The sequence below is a fragment of the Vanellus vanellus genome (assembly GCF_965231255.1).
Source record: "Vanellus vanellus genome assembly, chromosome: 27".
NCBI lineage: Eukaryota > Metazoa > Chordata > Aves > Charadriiformes > Charadriidae > Vanellus > Vanellus vanellus.
Genome location: NC_138932.1, coordinates 1,413,256 through 1,437,129, shown reverse-complemented (window position 1 = coordinate 1,437,129; position 23,874 = coordinate 1,413,256). Strand labels below are relative to the sequence as shown.

The following is a 23,874-nucleotide window of genomic DNA, read 5'->3' as shown; positions in this document are numbered from 1 at the left end:
CAGCGCAGACGCACACCCCTCCAACCGCCGCACAGCGGCTTTGCCAATACATTTTCCGTCGGGAACATCCCTCCTATTTCCTGGGCAAAGAATGATTTCCCGGCTACACCGGGGTAACCACTCGCCACCAGCAGAAAGCTCAGCGCCCACAGTTCCCGCTCTGCACGGGATGAACCCGCGATGCCACGAGCCGCCGCGCCAACTCTTTATTTTCCTTTTACACCAACTTTAAACTGCAGCTTCTTTTCCACTGAAACCATTAATCCCAGTCCCGCGATCAGCACCATAAGGCGCTTTTTTTTTTTTCTTCTTTTTTAAGTTTTAGACACTATGAAGAAAAGAAGCGCCAAAGAAAAAATTGCCACGATGCTGTAAAGCCTGAGAGAGCGGCCCACTCTGCGGTGCACGGAGTATACACGCCCTTCGCAGCGCAGCGTAGAGCGGAGGGTTGGGAAGAGCCGACCTCCGCGCCGGACGCAGCAGAGAGTGAACCCAAACCTGAGCGCGTGCCGGCGGCGTCTGAAGGGGAGCAACTGCCATCGGTCCTCGCTGAGGACTGGCGACACACAGCAGGGTCAGGAGGATGAAACCTGAACGTCACCAGCGATCTGAGGTGGAGAATTCCAACCATCAAATTTGGGTTTTTGCAGCTACGCCGCTTACGCTGACAATAACGCCTTTATTAGCCCTGCGATTCAAAGTGGAAAATCATCCCCCCTCCTCGCCACTGGCAAACGAGTTGCACAACTGATCACCCAGTGCACAGCCCGGCGTGATGTTAACCCATTTTACAGACGGGTAAGTAGCGGGGCAGAGTGGAGCTCTCCCCGGTGTCACCGGGAGCCATCGCCGCCGCCTGGGAGGATCCGATCCGTCCCGTCCCGTTACCGCGCGCTCCTTTGCGTAAGCGACTCCCACGACACGGCGTCGCTGCAAAGACGTTTCCCTTAAGCATGGGATTGTCGGAGATGCTGGAGCCGGTGAGTCACCGCCGCCTGCTCGCCCACGAGGGAAGCGTACGGAGTCCGGGGCAGCCGGGCAACCTGTAATTAGCCGGACAAGAAACTCCCTTTCCTCCCGAGATGAAGACTCGGGTAAACTCTCGGGAGTTGTTTTCGAGCCGCGGGGCGGCCGAGCGACCCCAACGCGACGGCTGCGCGGGGACGGCGGTGCCGTTAAACGGGGAAAGGCCACCGCTTTTCCTCCCGGGGCCACCGAGTTCTCTCCGGTCGGGGCACACCACGGGGGCCAAACGCTGTCCCGTTTCCCCCCGGGGGCTGCAGACGGGCAAACCCGCCCTGGGCCGCACAGGAGTGAAAGTCACCAAATTATAGTTATTTAATTAAAAAACCTCAAAAATTAAATCCCCGCGAGGCAGAACGCTTTAATAACCCCCCGCCCCCCCCCCCCCCCCCCCCCCCGGTGCGGCTCATGGCCGGGGCTGGAGGCAGCGACCCGCAGCCCGGTGCCAGCGGGGCTCGTGTCCCCCCCCGGAGCACCGAGTCCCGCCGAAACCCTTCAAACCGCCGCCGAACCCGCCGGGACGGCAGAGCCCCGCACCGGGCGGGGGGGGGGGGGGGGGGGGGAGCCCAGTCGCCCCCCGGGCCTGCACCGGGAAGCCCCCACCCCCGCGGCCGAGCGATACCCGGAGTCGTGTGTGTCCCCCGTCCCCCCCCCCCAGGCGGTACCGCGACCCGCCGCCCCGGGGAGCCCCGAGGCCGCCGCCGCCCCGAGGCCCGGTCCCGCCGAAAACTTTCCCGACCGAAGGCGGGACGCCGGGCGGGCCTTACCTGAGCGGGGCTCCATGGCCGTCCGGACTCGGCCGCCGCCGCCGCGCTCCCGGAGGGGCGGGAGGGGGGGGTGGGGGGCGGGAGGGGGATGGGGGAGGGGAGGGGGGGGGGACCGCCGCCGCCGCCCGTTCCGCCGTTCCGCCCCCGTTCCCGCCCGGAACGCTTTGGCGGGCGCACGCGGCGGCCCCGCCCCGCCCCGGCTGAGCTCAGCCAATGGCGGAGCCTCGAAACGGCCACGCCCCTTCGGCCGGCGGCGCAAAGGCGCCTGCGCGGGAGAGAGAAGGGCGGGGTGGGGGGGAGAGCGCCCCCTGTGGGCGGGCGGGCGGGCCGCGCCCGGCGGGGCCTGAACTCCCAATGTGGGGCCTCTGTGGGGCCTCTGTGGGGCCTCTGTGGGGCCTCTGTGGGGCCTCTGTGGGGCCTCTATCGGGCCTCTATCCCCACTGTCGGGCCTGAGTCCCTGTGTGGGGCCTCAACCCCCAATGTGGGGCCTCCATGGGGCCTGTAACCCCAGTATGGGGCCTGTAACCCCAGTATGGGGCCTAAGCCCAAGCATGGGGCCTGCATGGGGTCTGTACCCCCATTGTGGGGCCTGAGCCCCCCATTGTGGGGCCTGAATCGCCAGTGTGGGGGCCTGAACCCCCAAACGTGGGGCCTCTGTGGGGCCTGTAACCCCAGTGTGGGGGCTGAATGCTCTGCATGGGGCCTGAGCCCCCAACATGGGGCTTTACCCTCTGCGGGGGGTCTGTACCCCCAGTGTGGGGCCTGTGGGGGGCTTTATCCCCAACATGGAGCCTGTAACCCCACTGTGGGGCCTGTACCTCTTGCACAGGGCCAGTACCCCCCCGCACTGGGCACAAACCCCCAGGGTGGGGCTCGTACCCCTTCGTGGGACCTGTGTGGGTCCACTCACCCCAGCGTGGGGCCTATGTCCCCAGAATCCAGGAGGCCGAGGGGATGGCGCCGGTTCCCCTGAGGCCGATTCCCACTGGGAATTGCTTTCGTGGACAGGGAAAGCTGCAGGGCAGAGCCCCCCCGGGCGAGGCAAAGTCGCCCCATGGCACAGGGGGACAATGCCGAGTGGGCCGGCTGGCACCGGGGCCCGGTGGGATGGTGCATCCACCCGGCCAAGTGCTTGGCATTCCCCCCGCCGTGGGTGAGGCACGCTGAAAATGTGCCCCGGCGCTGCCGCCTGTGGTATTGCTCAGGGCCCAGAGGACGCGTCCTCGCACAGCCAAACCTGAGATGTTGTGATGCCACCGGCTCTGCCCGGGGCGTGCCGGGAAATCCCCGTTGGGGAACCATGGGTCGGGTGTATTTGCAGCTTTGGTCCGTCTCCCACTCGGCCTTTAAGCTGCACAAATGTGTTTCCCTCAAGAATGGTGGGGAAAAGGGCCCGGCCGGCGCGGTGGCGGCCTCAGCCGGGGTCCGGGGGCTGCTGGGGCTGGTGGCGGTCGGTGGCAGACCCGCCGGCGGGAGGAGCGGCGCGGGGCCCATCATGCGCAGCGTTCAGCTGATCCCGGCACTGAATCACTGCCTTTGTTCTCTGCCAGCAACCTCGCGTTGTTTGTATCTCGCACAAAAGGATTGTTTATCATGTCGGGGGAGAGAAAAGTCCAGCAAAGAAAGAACAGTCTGTGCCGCAGAGTCCCGACCTCCCCAGAGTCTTCCCCCCGCCCCCGCCGTGTTTGTTCAAAGGAGAGATCTTTCCGAGTGCCCCCGATTGCCAAGCGATCAGTGGCGACGGTATGGCACGCGGTCCCCGCTGCCTGCGCGGGCAGGCTTCGTGTCATCCTCCTCCCCTGCTGCTTCCATCGGCCGTCTCTTTCCAGCTGCCGGCAGCGATTGTACGGGGTCAGCAAGGCAGGCACGGTGTTAAACGACAATAAAATCTTGCCTCTTTTCTGCCAGTTCCAGTTTAAACCATTGCCACAGCTGGGAGAAATGGTTTCGTCAATGAATTTCCCTATGAGGAGACGTATGATGCCTCCACACCTGCCATCGGTAATGCCGGTACTGCTTTTCCATCCGAAACCACGCAGTGGGCACGGTGATGGTGACGGTGACAGCCAGCCCCCGTGGCACAGCCGCACCGGGGCTGACCCACAGCCGTTCCGCAGCTTCCCAGCGCTCTCCTGGACCTGTTTTTTGTCAGCATGAGCTATTTTACGAGTTCAGCACAATTTTTTTTAATGTCCTCAGCATCCCTTCAGCTGAGCGTTCACAGGATTCTGAGCTCAGCCCAGCTGCCGCCCCTTTCACAAGGCCGAACCCGACGGTTCCCATGAGCAGCGAGAATGCGTATGTGTCGTGCTGGCTCTGCTGCACCGCTCAGCCCGGGAGGATCAATGCAGCCGCGGCGGCAGCTCCTCTTGGCCAGTGCTCCCTGGGGCAGGCTCGCATCTCCCCGGGGAAGAAGCGGGGCTTGAAGGAGAAGCTGCAAATGGTCCGTGGAGATTCAGACTGCTGACCGCAAGGGTGCCGGCTCTGTGCTCAGCTTCCCCTTTTCCCCGTTAAAACCCTCCTAGCTCACACGGATGGGCAAGGGCTCTCTTCTCACTCCCAGGTTCTCCACTGCTGAACACCCTGCCGCTGGCTGGGACTTCTCCGTGCAACCCCAAACCACATGCAAAGCACTCAGGCAAACATAAGCCGGCGTTGCAGCTCGGCTCCTCTCTCCCGCAGTCATCAGGGACTGGTCTCCATGTGCCATGTCCTCAAGCGACTGCGCACAACTCCACGGACCCACATGCATCCCACCCGCTCGGGTGCTTTTCCCAGCGTTGCTCTTCCAGGCAAGCAACCATACACTCCTGAGCATCAACCCCGGTTTCATCCAGAGCTCGGCAACTTTGTGATCCCATCACTGTGACTCAGAGCCTGAGGTGAAGCCACCTTGTCCCGGGATCCTGCGAGACATCCAGCGATCGCAGTCGTTCCTGTCAGCGGACACTCTGACAGGCGAAACTTGGAAGTGGAAGGCGGTTCTTAAAACATATCGCGGCACCTTGGTGTCTGCAAAATGTGGGAGAAGGGGTAGGGGCTTTTTGGAGGAGATAAGAAGCAGCAGGTGTGGGTTTAACAAGACGACTCATGCCCTCAGTGTGGACAAACACAACGACCAGCGCAACCAGCTGAGCTACGAGCGCTTTTCCAACCATTTGGGGGCTGAGTTAAGGTGAACGGACTGCATTGCTGCAGTGTCATCCCGCAGCCCTCATCCCATGGTCCTTGAAGGAAGGCATGTCCGGTATCCCGAGGTGCTACCACGGTACAAATGGTGGTTACAGACCTGATTTCCTCGAATTAGGCACCACCAGGGTGGCAGGAATCACCTCCTGGAGGATAAGCTGAGCCGGCACTGCTGGGACGCCCTGCGGCCCTGACCCGCAGCGTGCAAGCCCCGTCCTGGAGTGAACTGAGGTAAGAGCAGAGTGAATGTGTCTTAGAAACGTCCTCAGCACCATTTTCCATCCCCAGCAAGGAGACAGCGTGACAGAGGAGCAGGACCTCGGTCTCAGCCTCTTCAGTGGACTCGAAAGCGAGGAAAGAGCAGCAGGGTAAACTCCCCACATCCCTCCCCGGCACGACACCTGGGCAGGGAGCCGGCGTGCACGATTGTGGACAGCACAATGCCACCTTTGAGGGCAGACATGGCAGTTCTTTTAAACGACTGAATAGTTCAATTCTTGCCGCTCGCCGTGGTGCCATCAGTCATTCAGGGTCACATTCTGGCGCGACGCAAGCAGGGACGGCTCCAGTGAGCTGCGCAGAGTTTCACCCTCTCAGCTCCAGAGGCTGTTTATGGATTTGATTTGATGTTTGTTTTTTTCCCATTCAGATGAAAGCTCTCTCAGAACTTCCGAGTTGGAAATCTCGAAGCAGCTCCTGCGCAAGTCGCTTCACAGATGCTGGACAAATAATAGCGCTTTGCACTTCTAAAGAATCTTTCATCTCAGGATTTCAGAGGACTTCACATATGGAAATGCATTAACCCTTCCAGCAGCCCCTGGTTTTATTCCAGTCACTTTACAAACTGCGTGGGAGGCAGCCCTCACTTTGGGAAGGTTAATGAGCTCGTTTGCGTTCCCAGTGGGTCAGGCTGGTAAAGGAGAGCAGGATTCCCGACATCCAGCCCTAATTGCCAATAGCGGAAGGTGAAAATCCTGATTTTTCCAAGTCTGGATGGTCTGATGCCAACCGCTCCTGTTGATCCACAAAGCCGGAGGATCGCCGCGGGTTTCTCCCGCTGGGAACGTGAGCGGTGAACGGGAGATGGGAACTGCGGGGTCGCCCGTGTGATGGAGCGCGGTCAGACCGGCCGCAGGCTGATGGGTTTGGAGTAAGGCAATGAGACGAGTGGGTTTGGGCTTGGGGGTGCTGTGGGGCAGTAGCTTTCACGTAAAAAGGGAAATATAAAGAAGCAGCTCCAGGAAGGAAATCAGGAGGGAAGGCATCAACCGACTCGGACGAAAACCCCATTTTTGCTCATCTTCCTTGTGACGCGAGTGGAGCCTTCATCTGGTTATTTCAGCTGGATTGTTGTCAGAAATGGCGTGAGACGGAGAACGAGACACGGGAAAAATGCGAGGGCGAGGCCGGGCTGGCGAGAGGCAGAGTCGGAGCTGCCAGCTGCGGTTCTGCCGAGGGGGAATCCACATCTGGCTCTGCCGGAGTCGGCACACCCCGGGGTATGACCTCTTCTTTGGAAAGCCCCAAAGGAGAAGCAAATCTGAGATGACTGTGGCTCTGTTGGGATACGTTTGGCTCACCCGTAGACTGTTAAGCTTAATTTCGTGTCAGCTGGGGCGGACTCGCTGTTTTTTAATGCCTTGGGAGTTAAAAAAACAACATTGTAAAACAAATTAAAACCTCATAAAAGCAGAGATGAACTAAGCCCCAAGTCACAATGTTGGATATTACTGTCCCTTCGGTGGAGAGCAAGAAGAATGTATGTTTATATGAGGGTACTGACTTGGTGGCACAGAAGCCAGCGCTCATTCAACCTGCTGGGAAGCCCTGAGTGCCCCAGGACACGTCACCCGAGGTTCAGACTGGGTTTGCCCCTTCGGGGACACGGACCAGCGTCCCGGCGCAGCAAAGCCCCCGTGCAGCTCCACTGCGTCCCACTGAGGAGCCGATTTTCAGGCTCCTGCTGAGCTTGAGTGACCCAACCGCGCCTGCCCCACGACAGCAACCCTCCTCTCCTCTGGCCACGAGGAATGAACCCAGAACTTCACGCAACAGGCAAAACATAGAGGGTTTCCCTTTCTTCTGCAGCTTCGGACGCTGGTCATCAGCAGAATTTAATGCCCAGCGTAGCAAAGGGATGATATCCAGACTGCTCAAGCAGCTGTTAAATGCCCGTTGTCCTTACAGCACCCGCAGGATGACACACCAGCACCGTTACAGCACTTTACATCATGGATACGAAGGAAGATTAAAGCGCTGTCTCAACCCAGTGCGATGACTCGCTTGGATTTGTTAGGGGACGTTAGGATAAATAAGAAGAGTGCCACAAAGAGGATCAGGGATTGGAGCAGAGGGGGATAAAGAGAGAGGAGCAGATGGCGAGCATCGCCAAGACGCCGAAGGGGTGATGCGAGGCACTCGTGAGCCCAGGACTGCCGTTGGATGGAAATCATTTCACTAGTGAAGAGAAACATATGAGGAGGAGGTGCAGGGGTCAGAGACGTGGAGTCTTTTTGGCTGGACCGGTTAGCTCCGGACTGATTTGTGAAGATGACTCTTAAAGGCCTCAGCCAGCAGAGTCGTGAAATGGCTTTTATTGCCTTAAAACTCACTTGACTTTTCCCCAAAACCCTTATGGAGTGGCCAATTAACTCAACATAATTGACACGTATGTGCAGCTTCCAAAATACAGCGGATAAGGTTCTGGACCCAAAAGGACCTTTGCTTGTTTATTTGCCTTCCCCCCCTCCCCCCCTTCTTGTTGCTATTAAAAGGGGAAGCACAATGAGGTTATGAAAAAATAATGAGGTGAAGTAAAGCCTTCCCCATAATGAAGTGTGCTCATTTTCCAACAGGAAACCACAGGACTTACTGTAGGGCAGCTCAATAGATGCCGAAATGGTTCCCAAGGCAGTTAAATGGAGTTACTTGTATTTACTAATGAGAGATAATTGAGGAGGAAAAAAGGCATGCCTACTCATGGTGCGATGACTTATTTTTCACTCCATTAGTAGAGCAGAGGGTTAAACGGCAGCTGACAAGCAAAGCTCAGAGGAAAACAAACTGATTTTTGGCTTCGTAGGCTTCTTCAAAGACGGAAACTCATCCAGACCTTATTTTACTTGCCAAGAGCCTCTTTCTTATGTAGCACTTTTCCTTGGGAGACCTGAACGCCGTGGCAGAAGATGTCTCGGGCACGAAGCGTCAGTTTAGAGTATAAGAACGGAGGCACAGGGAAAGGGTCAGGATTTTCCCCAGTCTCCAGAAATCAGATGCAGAGGCAGGACCGGGAACTTTCTTGCACACAGGAGAGAGATAGGTAAAGAAAAAATATTTCATATTAATGAAAACCAGAGGAAGAAAAACAACACAAGACACAGGCACAATTGTTTCTAAGCAACTACTCTATTTTTCAAAGTTTGCATGAATTTCAGCTCCCTTCTGCTGGCAGTGATCTGTTTTTCCTCTCTCCTGTAACTAACGTTATTACCCTTTTACTGCCACGATAAGAAGACAATTTTGTGGCTGAACCGAGGACGTTAATCCATAGGAGCAAACGCTCAGTTCTTGGCCTGTTTCTAGAGCTGGACTCACTCACACCAGGGGTCGATTTGGCCCCTGGGTGCCACAACACGCACACGGATGGGGCGAGGGACAGACTCACACTATTTCTTCAGTTAAAAGACTGCTGGTTTTAAGGAGGAAGCGGGGAGGTGACTGTTGAACCCGTGGCCTGTTTTCACGGTACGCACAAACATTTCCATTTTGTCAATACGAGGGAGATGACAAAAAGCTGTGAGCTGCTGGTGGCTGGATGCCCGTAGCCGCTCTGGTCCCTGGCAGCGGCACCGTTGGCTTCCACCGCGGCTTTGCCCAGGAACCAGGAAGAGGATGCGCAGAGGGATCATCTCTTCTGACTCAATACCTGGTGATGTGGCTTCCTGCAGTTCGGCTCTCTCCCACCAGCAGGCAGAAAGCTTTAGAAGTGGAATATCGTCCATCGGCTAACGGGTTCGTCAGGCACAAATTAGTGGGAAGCAGAGGCTGGTGTCAGAAGGGCCAAGACATCTGGCTCAAAGGGGCACATCTGCATTTTTCTAACCCGGCATGTCTGGTTTGCAACTGGTACCAAGAACACGTAAACCAAGGAGTTACTCCACGCCGTTGTTTGCATTGAGATGGTTTCCAGCCTACAATTTCAACCCAAATCTTTGGGATTTCATTTCAATTAGACAGTTCGAGCCGAGCAGTTGGGCACAGGTGTCACAACCAAAGTCACGGCTGAAACCGTGCCTCTGGTTTGGAGACAGAAGAAACAAGAGAAGCACAGTCTGATCCAGTAACGTTACTGGTTTGATACAAGGGTGAACTAGAAAACAGCCACTTAGAATATATCCCACACGAATCGCAAGTCTGGGGTTTCTCTGGACAGGAGGAACTCTTCTCACGTCACGCCCCGGTTCTTGCTGGTTCACAGGACAACTACTCCAATCTGGTGAAAGCACTGGTGTTACCTGCTAGAGCAGTGATGGTGAGAAAGGGTTTTCCTGCGTTGAGAATGAAGTAGAAGCGTTTCACAGATATGATGGGATGGGAACCAAAGGTTGCAGAGAGGCGGAATTTCCAGCTACGTGGCAGCGTGTGGTGTCCCAGGAAACGCGGAGAGCCTTGGCTGACTTTCTCTTCGAGACCAGAAGAGGAAAATGGACTCCTTTTTAAATAATCAAGATAAAATTTGATCTCTTAAAATAGAGCGCACCTTAATCCTGGGACAATCGTATTGACTAAACTTAGGTACCAAAATCTGCCCTTGAAGCTGGTATCGTGCTGTTTAAATAGTAATTGGACTGGAGTAATTATTAGTGAGATTAAATAGATTTTTATTTACACAAGCATATATTTGAATAAATTCTTAAGGAAGATTTACATTAGAAACAATGTCAAATGGTACCTTGTCCAGCAACAAGTCCTGTTGACATTAAACTGCTCTTCCGCCGTCCAAAGTCATCCTGTGGGAAAGGAAAATTATAAGGATTTCCTCAAAATAAAAATACAGTCGCTTTAAATGTCATATCTGCAAATAACGGGTAAATATCCTACAAAAAAGATGGACATTTTCATTCTCAGTAATTAATAAAATGATAATTGGAGCTATTTTTACCCTGGGATATTTTTTTTCCGGTAGTTTTTATCATGTCCATCGTTTGGTAATTTGTAAAAGTGGTAGATTGGTACAGGCCCACCGACTGCTTTGTAGATCAAATGTGAATACGAGCAAAACCCAGCAGGACGGCCAGCAAATGTTTTGCCACATCATCCTCAAAACGATGGAGTCACCTGGATCCCACAGTGATCCCAAGCACAACTACAGCCTGGGCGGGCAATGGCTGGAGAGCAGCCCCGAGGAGAAGGCCCTGGGGGTGCTGATTGACGAGAAGCTCAGCATGAGCCGGCAACTCGTGATCACAGCCCAGAAGGCCGACCGTACCCTGGGCTGCATCAGAAGTGTGGCCAGCAGGGCGAGGGGGGGATTGTGCCCCTCTGCTCTGCTCTGCTCTGGGGAGACCCCACCTGCAGTGCTGCCTCCAGCTCGGGAGTCCCCAACATAGGAGAGACATGGAGCTGGTGGAGCGGGGAGATTGAGATGAGATATTGGGAAGAAATTGTTGCCCATGAGGGCGGTGAGCCCTTGGCGCAGGGTGCCCCGAGAAGCTGTGGCTGCCCCATCCCTGGAGGGGTTCAAGGCCGGGTTGGACGGGGCTTGGGGCAACCTGGGCTGGGGGGAGGGGGCCCTGCCCAGGGCAGGGGGGTGGGACTGGGTGGTCTTCAAGATCCCTTCCAACCCGAATCATTTTGTGATTCCATGATTCTGCAAGTGGATAACCACCCCAGGGGAAGAATAGTTACGGGAATGGAGGAGTCTGAACTAAGAAGCCTCAAGGGCCATCCTGTTTGATGGGGACACCAGGGGGGCAAGTCAAGAGTTGGGGACTGTCCCCAAGCCTTCGACTTCTGGGGTTTATTGGGATTTTATCGCGGTTTTCTTTTGACCACAGTTCCCAGAGCACCGCATCCTTTGGTACAAATAAAATTGATCTGCAGAGTTTTAGGGCTGATTTGGAGGGCAACACCCCGGTACGTTGGCAAAGCTCAGACAGGGATAGGGGAAAACAAAACCAGATTAAAAATAAGTAGCAGCTGACCACAATGTTCTGGATTCACATGAAGCCAAACTATTCGAATTACTTGGGCCAGTGACTCTCCAAATATCCAGTGAAGTTTAGGAAGCAAATAAGTAGACTACACCAAAAATAAAATCTTCATCAGGAGATCTACGTTATCTTTTGAAATACATGAACCAGATCGTTCTTCCAAAGCTTAGTGTACCTCTAATTTGCGTTTGGTATTGCTGTTTGTCTGTACTTTGCAAGAAGGTGCTCGGGTCAGTCCATTATCATGATTATTTTATGCATTTGTACCACAGGAGCTGGCGGGATCCTGGTGCCAGCCCAGCTCCTGGGCTCGGCGCTAGGGCAGAACAAAAAGCCCCTGACGCAAAGGTATTTTGAAGAGACATTAAAAATGCAGTCCCTTATTTGGCAATTTAAAACCGGGCTCCGGCAGCAGAGCACAATTCACCACTGATTGTGTATTTTCCTACGGTTCAACGTCTCGCAAGCGTTAGACTTTATTTTCCGACGTGGCTGCTGCTACCTAAATTTGCCTAAAAATCAGTCCCTGATGTCTCAACGTGGGCATTCGAAACGATGGAGGAGATGCGGTGCTGCAGCTTTTGGTGTAATCACAGGTTTCAACAACAAAAAATACAGAACTTGACATATTTTTGTATCTATTTTACATACTTGATGTGAACATAATTTACAGTCCACATAGCAAGTTGGGGTTTTGTTTTTTTTGTTTTGTTTTGTTTTAATAAACTTACTGCTTCGCTTGTGCTTTCAGCATGTGTTCCTTCTGCCACACATCACCTCCGGCTTTCTTTACCTCTCTGAGTTGCAACAGTCCTGTAATGAAAGAAAATCCCCCTCCGCCCCAGGTAATTACATGAATTTTGAATCCTTTTGGATAGCAGCATATTAATGTTAGAATAACAAAATAATTCTTGCATTATACTTTTGATTTGTAACTCATTTAGTCAAATCTATCGCTACAGCAAAACGGCAAAGGCACAAAAAGGCATTTGTATTCTTTTAGGGAAAATTACAAAGATGTATTTCAGAAGGAGACGACACTCTGGGCTTATTTAGTTGAAAAACATCATCCCTGACATCCTTACAAAAGCATTTCCAAGGAAACCGGACAAATAATTAAATGATAAGTACTTTCCAGACACTAAATCATTTAAAATCCAAACAAGGCCAGAAAACAATAGGATGCAATTAAATACCCATTTTTTATTTAGCTTGCAATTATTGTGCATATAAAGCCATACTTTTTGCCGTGAGTACCCTCACCGCCTCCTCAAGTACGGTGTCAGTCAGTTTGAATACGAGAAATAAAATCAGGGGCCTGGAATAGTATTTTTTCTAGAGAAATCCTGAACCATCTAAACCACACAAACCCTTTTTTTTTTATTATGGAAAAACTTCCTGGCCTCAAACTGCTCGGTAGGAAGAAGATCTAAAAGTATTCTGAAGAGTGAAACGAAATTTAAAATGTGACCTCGACTGGTAATACGAGACAGCAAACGGGCAGGTTACTCGGTGAAGAAAAGGGGAGTTGCTTAATTGGAAGTGAAAGGCGGGATTTATTCATTTATCCATTCTTCTATAAATAGTGACCCGGCAGCGAGGGTGCGCTCTTCGTGCAGCCCCTCTTTAGCTCGGTCCCTCTCGGAATAGCAGCTAATCCCAGCGGCGGCTCTTCCTGCGATTAGCAGGAGCCAAAGCTCTCTGGCAGCTTCACCACCCCACAGCCAGAGCCGGTGCTCCCCAAGAGCAGCGTTACCCGATTTTCAGTAAAACTGGGGAACGTTCTCACGCTTTGAACCTGGAAGCGCACTCTTCTGATTCACCGAGCCCTCCTTGGTACAAGCCCAAATGGAGAAACCTGTGTGATTTTGAGCAGAAGGACCAGTGATGGAAGAGGGGGAAAGGAGAGGGGGGGAAGAAAGCTCTCAAAAGATGGGGTTTGCAAAAGTAGACGAACGTGTGATGTAGGTAAATAAAAAAGCTCTAATGCCACCTTTAAGTTTCCTAAATAGGAATGAAGTCTGTGCCAGTTCTTTCCCTGTGGTTGAAATGGAGGAGAAAAAGTGGGTTGCTCGAGAGAAAGGAGAAGCTCCTGCGCGCTAATATTAACAAAGGGAAAAAGAAAGAGGCGTCTGGTACTGCCTTGTCCCCTGTATGGGCTGGTTTGGTCCCCCCACGAGAGCCGACCCTGGGCCGAAGCGACAGTGTTCTCCTCAGCCTGCCACGCTTCTGCGGCAGCGTGCCATCGCTTCCAACCCCCGGCTCAGATCATACGGCCCAAGACATGGAATCACAGAAGGGTTTGGGTTCGAAGGGAACTTGAAGATCATTGAGTCCAACCCCCTGCCCGGGGCAGGGACCCCTCCCCCCAGCCCAGGTTGCTCCCAGCCCCGTCCAACCCGGCCTTGAACCCCTCCAGGGATGGGGCAGCCACAGCTTCTCGGGGCACCCTGCGCCAGGGGCTCACCACCCTCACGGGCAACAATTCCTTCCCAATATCTCATCTCAATCTCCCCTCTGTCGGCGTCAAACCATTCCCCCACGTCCCACGGCTCCCCTCCCTGACCCAGAGTCCCCCCCCAGCTCTCCCGGAGCCCCTTTAGGCACTGGAAGGGGCTCTCAGGTCTCCCCGGAGCCTTCTCTTCTCCAGGCTGACCCCCCCCACCTCTCCCAGCCTGTCCTCCCAGCAGAGGGGCTCCAGCCCTCCCAGCATCTCCGGGGCCTCCTCTGGCCCCGCTCCACCAGCTCCATGTCTCTCCTGTGCTGAGGCCCCCGAGCTGGAGGCAGCACTGCGGGGGGGTCTCTCCAGAGCAGAGCAGAGCAGAGGGGCAGCTTGAAAGGATTTGCCTCATGTGGCACAGAAAATGCAGCAGTGAGGCTCAGACATCGCTTTCTCACACTGCTGGTTTTAAATTCCCCCCACAGCTTCTGCGCCATGGGAGGCCGAGGACGAGCCCTGGGTCACTGAACCCGTCACGTCCCCGAACACCTTCACATATTTTGGGGCGCTGCTGCATCTCAGCAGTACCCCTCCAAATACAACAGCCGTGACCAATAAAGTCTGTGTCATTCTGCGTGGTCAGTGTTTTCCTACGAAGGCATTTAGCCCTCGAGAAGATGCTGTCACCTTTCTTCCGCTCCACAAGCGCCCTCTGTCTGAGTGCTGCAAGAATACAAACACACTTAAATTCGGGTTTAAAACACCATCGATCTTTTGTAGTTTCCACCAGAAATTGCATGTTGGGGCTATTTTTAATTGGTTGTTTAAGCTAAGCTGCCGCAAGCTGCTTAAATTCCAGCGCTTTAATTAAAACTGACAATGAAGTTATACTGACGCGGGGTGTTGATGCTTTTCATCATTTTTTTTCCTGAAACAGAAGAAATGAAGAAAAACATTTTCCAACTAAAACCTAAGGACTTTAAATAAAAAAAAAAAAGATGCATATGTAGATGCTAGTTTTGTGAAAACAGCTTGGAATGCACCCAAAATTTCTGTCAATGAGCAGGCACACGAATCGCCTCAGCTTCTCTGAGAAGCTTAGGGTTTCCCGTCATAATTCCTCCTAGCCGTTCAATGCGCGATCGCAGCCCAGAAGGCCAACCGTATCCCGGGCTGCATCCCCCGCAGCGTGGCCAGCAGGGCGAGGGGGGATTGTGCCCCTCTGCTCTGCTCTGCTCTGGGGAGACCCCCCCAGTGCTGCCTCCAGCTCAGGGGGTCCCCACAGCAGAAGGCCCCGGAGCTGTTGGAGTGGGGCCAGAGGAGGCCCCAGAGATGCTGGGAGGGCTGGAGCCCCTCTGCTGGGAGGACAGGCTGGGAGAGGTGGGGGGGTCAGCCTGGAGAAGAGAAGGCTCCGGGGAGACCTGAGAGCCCCTTCCAGTGCCTAAAGGGGCTCCGGGAGAGCTGGGGGGGGACTCTGGGTCAGGGAGGGGAGCCGTGGGACGAGGGGGGACGGTTTGACACTGACAGAGGGGAGATTGAGATGAGATATTGGGAAGAAATTGTTGGCTGTGGGGGCGGTGAGCCCCTGGCGCAGGGTGCCCCGAGGAGCTGTGGCTGCCCCATCCCTGGAGGGGTTCAAGGCCGGGTTGGACGGGCCTTGGGGCAACCTGGGCTGGGGGGAGGGGGCCCTGCCCAGGGCAGGGGGGGGACTGGATGGCCTTCGAAGGTCCCTTCCAACCCAACCCATTCTATGATTCTATGATTCCATGATTCAAGTAAAACACGAAGTTTTGAAAGAGATGATGCAATACATTATCTCATGTTGTTACGCCGCGAGGCGTTGGCAAAGCAAACATTTCCCATTGCTCACCTCGTGTTTGGTCTGTTCCCTTGGTGTTCTCTTATCTGCCGATTTAAAAATAGAAGCACGATCATTTTAAGGTGGAGAGTTACCTGCAGACCGCCTCCCTCACATCCTAGTTACGACTCAAAATATTTTTCTTAGAATTTCTTTTAAACTAGATAACACCAGTCAGCCTCCTCATGCTCTGCAGATGTTTTCATTCTGAACTGCTGACAGCGGCCACCCAGCAGACAGGAAGTCTGTCTCTGTCACTCTACTGTGTCACCGAACAAATATAGAGCAATTTTACGTATAAAGAGGAACATTCTTTATGACTATCCTCAGCTGTTCTTTCACCGGTTAAAAATAACACACCTGGGCCACCGAGATGCTTCAACTCTCCATACTAAACACGAGATATGGTTAATTTTATATGGAATTGTAAAAAGCAAGGTATTTTTTACAAGGCTTAAGACCTCCACTTTGGAGTTGACCCAGAACTCTTGCACTTTTCCCACACATCCCCGGCAAGCGTTTCTCTAACGCAGACAGGGGAGAACAGGCGCCGGTTCCTAATTGGTTTCCCTTTGCTCCATTTTGGGATAGAGCGTATTTGTTAACAGTTTCTGACGCTTGCTTAGTGCCTACAAACAAATGGCACAAACTCCAGTCATGTTTACAATGAACATCTCCAGGGTTTCCTTCTCTTCCTCTGACTATTTTTCATGTCACAGCAGCATGTAGTGAAACTGTGTGTTTTAGAGGACATTTAGTCTCATTAAAATGCTCTCAGATTATATTTTTCTTTAAATACTGTCTAGAAACCGGTGCCGTTTAAGTAGAGGGATATCTCGCCAGAACGTCCCTTGAGCTCACTTTGAAAACAAAGCAAAACGCAAATAGATGTGGTACTTGTCAGGACAATTCTCAAGTACAAAGCTGATAAAGGCATCAATTTGTCACCGAACTTTACCCACCAGAAATTGGAAAGATTTATTAATCAAGGGTGAAATTCGCTCTGCCCTTCTAAACCACAAAGCCATGTTAGTTTAGCTCAGCTGTAGATCACCGTAACCCAATGTAAGGTAATTCTCATCCTTATTTTTCAGATTCTTTCCCAAATGCCCAACCCAGGAGGAAAAAGGAATGATACATTATTTTTTGCAACTCCAACTAAAAGATGAAGCTCTGCTTACCAAACTCACAGTAAAACTCGCTATTATTTTCCAATCAGGTGGGTTAGAAAGATGGGTACAAATTATTCTGCTGATATCTTAATAGACTTTGCTTTCATTTCAGCATGTTTGGCTGTGAATGATTTGTGTTCCTGACTCTGCAAAATGTCGTCTACGGCGGCAGTTCGTGCGACACAAGGGCTGGAGCCAGAGCTTCCCCACAGACCTCTGCGTAAATTAAAGGGAGGCGTCCATAATTCTCCAAATAAGAATGTTTGCTAGGTAAGAATTGAAGCAATCTAAACTACATTTTGATCCTGCTTAGCTTGTTTTATTACCCATCAGTTTTATAAGCAAAAGCAATTTTTTTGGCATTATTTTCTTCACATTTCTGCATTAAAACATTTTTAATAACAAATTTTCGCTCTTCAATTCAGTTTCTAATTTACAAAATGTTAATGATGAAGGATTTCCTGTTGGAAAACGCTCAGGTGCACCATAGATAATTCACCTTCTGTTTTCTATCGCAGCCTTGAGTTCTGAGGAAGAGAAAACAGAAGGAAAATAGCCACGAGCACTAATATAGAAGCACTACCAGCGAAGTCACAGTACACTGGAGAAACCAAAGGTGTTACACTGATGCGCGTGATAATTCCCTGAGGAACTGCAAAAAGTTTTCATGCAACAAACTGCCTACACACTGAAATAAATATGTAAAACGTACCGCATTTTTTAGCTTCCTATTTTCTGTCCTCAAAGCATCAATTTCCCGGATCTGCGATAGGGATAAAAACATTGTGTTTTGAACATTAAGATCAGTATCAACTTCGTACATCCTTAACGTCAGCTTTCTTTAGGGCTGACTAAGCGTCTTGGATTTTAAAATACCTGTAACTTTGCCTTTTAGCCTTTGCGTTGCATGCTGTTCCGAATTACAATGCGAAACCGATGCCAAACCAATATAATCTCATAAAGTTAATAAACGTTTTGCTTACACTGACTGTATTTCTGCTATTGCAACGTTTGCGGCTTTCCAGATGCAAGGCAGAATACAAAAACGTCTTATCGTTTCAGGGTTAAGGATAGTTTTTTTTTCTATAAATTCCGATAAGTGCTGAAAGGTACCAGCTACCTGATGGCAGACACGCCAGCAGCTAAGAGATGTTTGCCTACGCACGAGGTATATACTGCACAGGGTCGGTGTTGCACTCACTAAACCGCACTGGCAAACAAACTACAATCAAATCCAAATGCCTTGAGTTCGGCTGCGGGCTCAGACTGAAGGGAAGGATTTTAAGGGGCTGTTGCCTCCTGTATTCTTTCAGAGCCACAGCTGCGTTTTTCCTCCCTCCAGGCCAAGAAGATGCTCAGGCACCTGATTTTCTTGGTACCAAGTAAAAGGATCACTCTCCCTTTCACCTGGAATATTTCATTTATAGACATGAGGCAACTTTGGCAAAATAAAACTTTACGGTACCCGGGATTTCTAAATTACATCCCATTTACTTGCTAGAACGGTAAAAGACTGTGGCTTGTGAGGAGAGAAAATATTAGTTCTATTCAGCTGAATGCAGGCAGGGCAAAGTATGACACTTCTGAGCGCTCCGTTACACTACTGTATGGACAAACTTCCTGTCTCATCTCCGTACACAAACTTCAATATTCCACATATCGCTAATGTATCATGAACATCCCCAAGAACGCTTTCAGAAATACTACTTACAGGCTGGCTGCTGTCTAAAAAGGAGAAGATTTCATGGATGGGCCTCTTTCTCAGATCTTTATTTTTCCTATAAAATACAAAAATTTTAAGCTATATCCCTATTTCAGTAATGTATTTTGATGTATATTAAATGTAAATCAAGCAGAACCAAAGATGAACTATAAGCATGGAAGAGTTCCTTTGTGTCAGCTTTTATGAAAAGGTACTTACAAAATTTGCAAAAAGCTTTCTTTTTTCATCAACACCTGCTCACCATTTTCTGTATAAAACACTCATGTTCGGTGATTACATTTTTAGGAACATAATAGCCTTTCTCCGAAATTGTTACATTCATGAATAATAACAGCAGCAGAATAAATAGCACAGAGACCCATTCTCTTAAAGGTGAGCGAAATAGGTATCAGCTCCAGTCATGCGAGTTATCCCATGAAGGTCGACCTCTGCGCTCCCCATCCCCGAGACGGGAAACACAGAGGGGGAGCAGTGACACGGGAGCATCCTGCCCTCCCTCCATCTGCACCCCCAACCCCTGGGACCGCTGCAGGTCTTTTAAGACAAATTATTACAACTTTTATGTGCTTTTGGAAGCCAAGGGCTGGCTGGCATAGGGCACGGACTTCAAAAACCTGCCCAGATGAATAAATACAAAGTTGGGCAGGGGTGTGGTGGCTGCGTGTCCTGCACGCAGCCAGGCCAGGCTAAATCCTTCCCTAACACTGGACGCTTTCAAGATTCAGTTGGACACAGTGCTGGGACATATTGTCCAGACTGTGCTTCTGCCGAGAAAGGTTGGACCAGGTGATTCTTGAGATCCCTTCACACCTGGGATTCCAGAGGGCTGGAGCCCCTCTGCTGGGAGGACAGGCTGGGACGGTTGGGGGGGTTCAGCATGCAGAAGAGAAGGCTCTGGGGAGACCTTATTGTGGCCTTCCAGTACCTAAAGAGGCTCCAGGAGAGCTGGGGAGGGACTTTTTACAAGGGCATGTAGTGATAGGACGAGAGGGAATGGCTGCAAACTGGAAGAGGGGAGATTTAGATTAGATATGAGGGAGAAATTGTTGCCTGTGACGGTGGTGAGCCCCTGGCGCAGGGTGCCCCGAGAAGCTGTGGCTGCCCCATCCCTGGAGGTGTTCAAGGCCGGGTTGGACGGGGCTGGGAGCAACCTGGGCTGGGGGGAGGTGGCCCTGCCCCGGGCAGGGGGGTGGAACAAGATGAGCTTTAAGGTCTCTTCCAACCCAAACCGTTCTATGATTCTATGAAATGGGCCGGGTTTTGTCCCCAGGACATGCCTGCACCTCAGCGTGCTGGGCACTGTCCCCTGCTTCACCTTGCCCAGGCCTAGACCTTCCCAGAACTGTCCTCCAGCTTGCTTTGTGGATTATACTTGTGATAAATTATTGGTCAGAAAGAATTCAGAATCCCAGACAATCCTTTCACAGAATCCCAGACTGGCGAGGGGGTCGGCAGGGCCCTCTGGAGCTCATCACCTCCAACCCTCGGCCAGAGCGGGGTCACCCAGAGCAGGACACGCAGGATGGGGTCCAGGTGGGGTTTGAATCTCCGGAGAAGGAGACTCCACCACCTCTCTGGGCAGCCTGTGCCAGTGCTCTGCCACCCTCACGGTAAAGAAGTCCCTCCCCGTGTTGAGACGGACCCTCTTGTGTCCCAGTTTGTGCCCATTACCCCTCGTCCTGTCGTTGGGCACTGCTGGAAAGAGCCCGGCCCCGTCCTCTCGCCATCGCTCAGCGTTGACGAGATCCCCTCTCAGCCCTCTCCTCTCCGGGCTGAACCGCCCCGACCCTCCCCGCCTGTCCCCGGCGGAGAGACACTCCAGTCCCTGAGCATCTCCGCAGCCCCTGCTGGACCCTCTCCGTGTCTGACTCGCCCCGGGGAGCCCCGCACCGGCCAGAGCGCTCCAGCCGCGGCCTCACCAGGGCAGAACAGAGGGGGAGGACGGCCTCCCTCCACCCGCTGGCCACACTCTTAAACGCCCCCAGGGCTACCACCGGCCTTCTCGGCCACCACCGCACGCCGCCGGCTCAGGAGCGCCCCCGCGCCCCGCTCACCTCAGCGCGGCCGAAGGGGCGGACGCAGCGGGGCCGACGTAGGCCGCAAGGCCGCGCCGCGGGGCACGCTGGGAGTTGTAGTCCGCCCCCGCGCTCCGCCCAGGCCGCTGCGCCCCCGCCCCCCGGCGGACTACGACTCCCAGCGTGCCCCGCGGCGGCAGAGCAGTGCACGACGGGGCGGAGCGGAGCGGAACTGAACAGAACGGAACGGACCCGAACCGAACCGAACCGAACCGGGATGAACGCGGTGTTGGCGGTTAAGCAGTACGTGTCCAAGATGATCGAGGACAGCGGGCCCGGCATGAAGGTGCTCCTCATGGACCGGGAGACGGTGAGCGGCGGCGCGGGGGGATGAAGGGAGGCCCGGCGGGGCCCAGGCCCCGGTCCCGGTCCGGGCCCGGGGTGACGGGCGGTGCCGCCTCCCGCCCGCAGACCGGCGTGGTGAGCATGGTGTACACGCAGTCCGAGATCCTGCAGAAGGAGGTGTACCTCTTCGAGCGCCTCGACTCCCCCAACAGGGAGGCCATGAAGCACCTGAAGGCCATCTGCTTCCTGCGGCCCACCAAGGTAGGGAGCCGCCGCCCCCCGCCGGCCCGGGGCGGGCTGGGTGCCCCCAGCCGCGGGGACGGGCCTGCATCGCCGTGGGGAGAACGGGGAGGTGGGGAACGGGCCGGATGGTCGCGTCCGGAGCGGGGTGGTCAACGGCTCCGTGTCCAGATGGGCATCAGTGAGGAGTGGTGGCCCTCAGGGGGCTGTACTGGGACCGGCACTGTTCAATATGAGTGACATGGGGAGGGCTGGAGCCCCTCTGCTGGGAGGACAGGCTGGGAGAGGTGGGGGGGTCAGCCTGGAGAAGAGAAGGCTCCGTGGAGACCTCAGAGCCCCTTCCAGTGCCTAAAGGGGCTCCAGGAGAGCTGGGGAGGGACTCTGGGTCAGGGAGGGGAGCCATGGGACGAGGGGGAATGGTTTGACGCCGACAGAGGGGAGATTGAGATGAGATATTGGGAAGGAATTGTTGCCCGTGAGGGTGGTGAGCCCCTGGCGCAGGGTGCCCCGAGAAGCTGTGGCTGCCCCATCCCTGGAAACATTCCAGGTAAGGTTGGACGTGGCTCGGAGCAACCAGATCTAGTTGACGGTGTCCCTGCTTATGGCAGGGGGTTGGACTAGATGACCTTTGAAGGTCCCTTCCAACCCAAACCATTCTATGAGTCTAGGGTTCTATGATTCTAGGTCAGAATGAGGGACTGGGGTGGGGATGGCGAGGGGGCACGGGTCAGTCCAAACCCTTCTTATTCAACATTGTTTAAAATTTGCTCACCCCGGTGCTGTTTTTGTGCAGGAGAATGTGGAGTTCCTCATTCAGGAGCTGCGGAGGCCGAAGTACAGCATCTATTTCATTTGTAAGTTTGTCCCGTTCTGTCCAGTTGCCCGTCAGGGACCGACCTGATGTTCAGTAGAAAATACAGGTGTGAGATGCTGTGACCGCTCCTGCTGACAGCCATTACTGACGTGCTGCCAGTGTGTGAATTCAAATTTTTACTCTATTTAGGTCACCAAGTTCTTTCAGCAAACGGTGCATACATACCAGAGAAAATAATTAAACTGAAGCAATTCGTAAGAGATTGTTATAAAGCAATACAATAAATCTGCATTCCTCCAGTATGGCTTATCCCTGAAAATTTCTGAGATTTTAAGGCTTCGTGTTGCTTCATAAAAATGAAAGAAGTCTAATGGTAGGGGTAAAGTGCCCTTACTGTGAGGAAAAGAGGTGCACAGGATGAGGGACCGGCCCAAATCTTGAAGGTAAATAATTTGGGATAGAATTCACATCCCAGCGTTGGACTAAAACTGCTGCACGGGTATCAGGCGGCTGTTTCTCACGCCCTGCTCATGCCCCAGAATATTGTGTGGGTTTGGAAATGAAGCAGAACAACTCCAGCTGCTTTCGTGTTGAAGTCAAGTCCTCCAGCGCAGGGATCGCTTGGTGAGACTCTGGGAAATGAGCTGAAGTGGCCTCTAGATGTCCTTGCCGCTCTGCGGGAGCACAGCGCCGAGCAGCCGGGCTGTGGGCTGCCACAGGGACTCTGGTTCCCAACCGGTGGCGATGACCTGCCCGGCAGTGCCGAGGAGCTCATAGAAGATGTGGCTGTCACCCTGTTCAGCCAATTCTTATTGGGTTTTACGTATATAAATCTACTGACTACAAGTGGGCTGTCCGTGGTGTTGCTTAACTGGGAGATGTCAGGCCAGGGAGAGGACAGGAGCGGCCCAGCGCTGCCTTTCCAGCACTGCTGCGTCCCGCAGGATGTCAGATCCATCGCTGACTGTTACCTGCTGCTCCAGCACTGCAGTCACCTGCTGGATGTTGGCACCAGAGGCAGAAATTTGGATGGGGAACTAGCTCAGAGCATCCGTGTGATGTAACCTCTGGATTATAATGTCTGCGTAATAATTGCAGGTGGGCGGTCAAAGGATCTCTGTTGGGATCTGCTCCTGCTCCAGAGGAAGACCGGGTCGCGCTGTTCTGTGGTGGTGTTGCGTGTCACCTTCACTCACAGAGCCTGACTGTTCTTTTGCTGTTGTTTTCTTTCAGATTTCAGTAACGTGATCAGCAAGAGTGATGTCAAGTCATTAGCTGAGGCTGATGAACAGGAAGTTGTGGCTGAAGTTCAGGTGAATTTTGAATATTTTAAATAGATCTGCTAATCCAAAAGCACCAGTGAAGTGAACGTACAAGCTAAGAAACTCAGGTGTGGCAATGAGAGGACTCTGTAGTTCTTGAGCAGCGCGCAGCAGTGCTATGCAACAGCCTGGAATGGAAGAAAAGATGAACGTGTATGTGGGATTAAGAAGTAAAAGAAAGAAAAACTCCTGTGCCCCCTGTTTCTCCCTGCCCTCCAGTTTTCAGAACTGCTGGTGGTTCTGCTGTCATCTGGGTTTCACAAGGCTACGACACGTTTGTGGTGCTGTGTATTTGAAAAATACACAGGACAAATTGGCAGTGTGTAGGGATTCGAGAGGTTCGGCACAGAGGAAGGAGAAATGATCAGAGTCGATGAGTCTGTGCATTGCTTAGGATTTTAGCGTTAATGTGGCTGATGCTGAAACGCGCGCTCTCGTAGGCTGAATAAGGGTTGGCGAGCTCCGTAACCATATTTGCTTTCACTTGTTGGCAGGAGTTCTATGGCGATTACATTGCAGTGAATCCACATGTTTTTTCTCTCAACCTCTTGGGCTGCTGCCAGGTATGAAAAAAGCTAATGCTCCTCCGGGGTCTTGTTTTATGGTTAATGGGGAGACCAGTAGCCACGACTAGCTGGGTGCGGCAGGCGGCTGCCCAGCAGCCAGGCTGCGGTCGAGGCTCCGTAAAAGGGCAGCTGATCCTTACAAGGAACTGGCAAAGAGAGGAGCACCGGGGAATCTGGACTGTGGCCTC

General features: G+C 53.1%; 1 protein-coding gene and 1 long non-coding RNA gene across 2 annotated transcripts in view; one reads left to right on the top strand and one right to left on the bottom strand.

Moving 5' to 3' along the window:
* Positions 1 to 17,074: 17,074 nt before the first annotated feature.
* On the bottom strand, positions 17,075 to 18,438 carry LOC309682118. The gene is made up of 3 exons (XR_014270093.1): positions 18,373 to 18,438; positions 17,374 to 17,424; positions 17,075 to 17,188 (listed from the first exon to the last, which is right to left on the bottom strand). It is a non-coding gene; the product is annotated as an uncharacterized lncRNA (long non-coding RNA).
* A 2,447-nt stretch (positions 18,439 to 20,885) lies between these two features.
* VPS45 (vacuolar protein sorting 45 homolog) overlaps positions 20,886 to 23,874 on the top strand; it is a gene marked incomplete at its 5' end in the record, with an annotated part of 29,818 nt that continues 26,829 nt past the window's right edge. Inside the window, 4 exons of the mRNA XM_082496068.1 lie at positions 20,886 to 21,005; positions 21,778 to 21,838; positions 23,032 to 23,111; positions 23,615 to 23,683. Of these exons, the coding sequence (XP_082352194.1) occupies positions 20,886 to 21,005; positions 21,778 to 21,838; positions 23,032 to 23,111; positions 23,615 to 23,683 (330 nt within the window). The remainder of the gene's footprint in view (positions 21,006 to 21,777; positions 21,839 to 23,031; positions 23,112 to 23,614; positions 23,684 to 23,874) is intronic.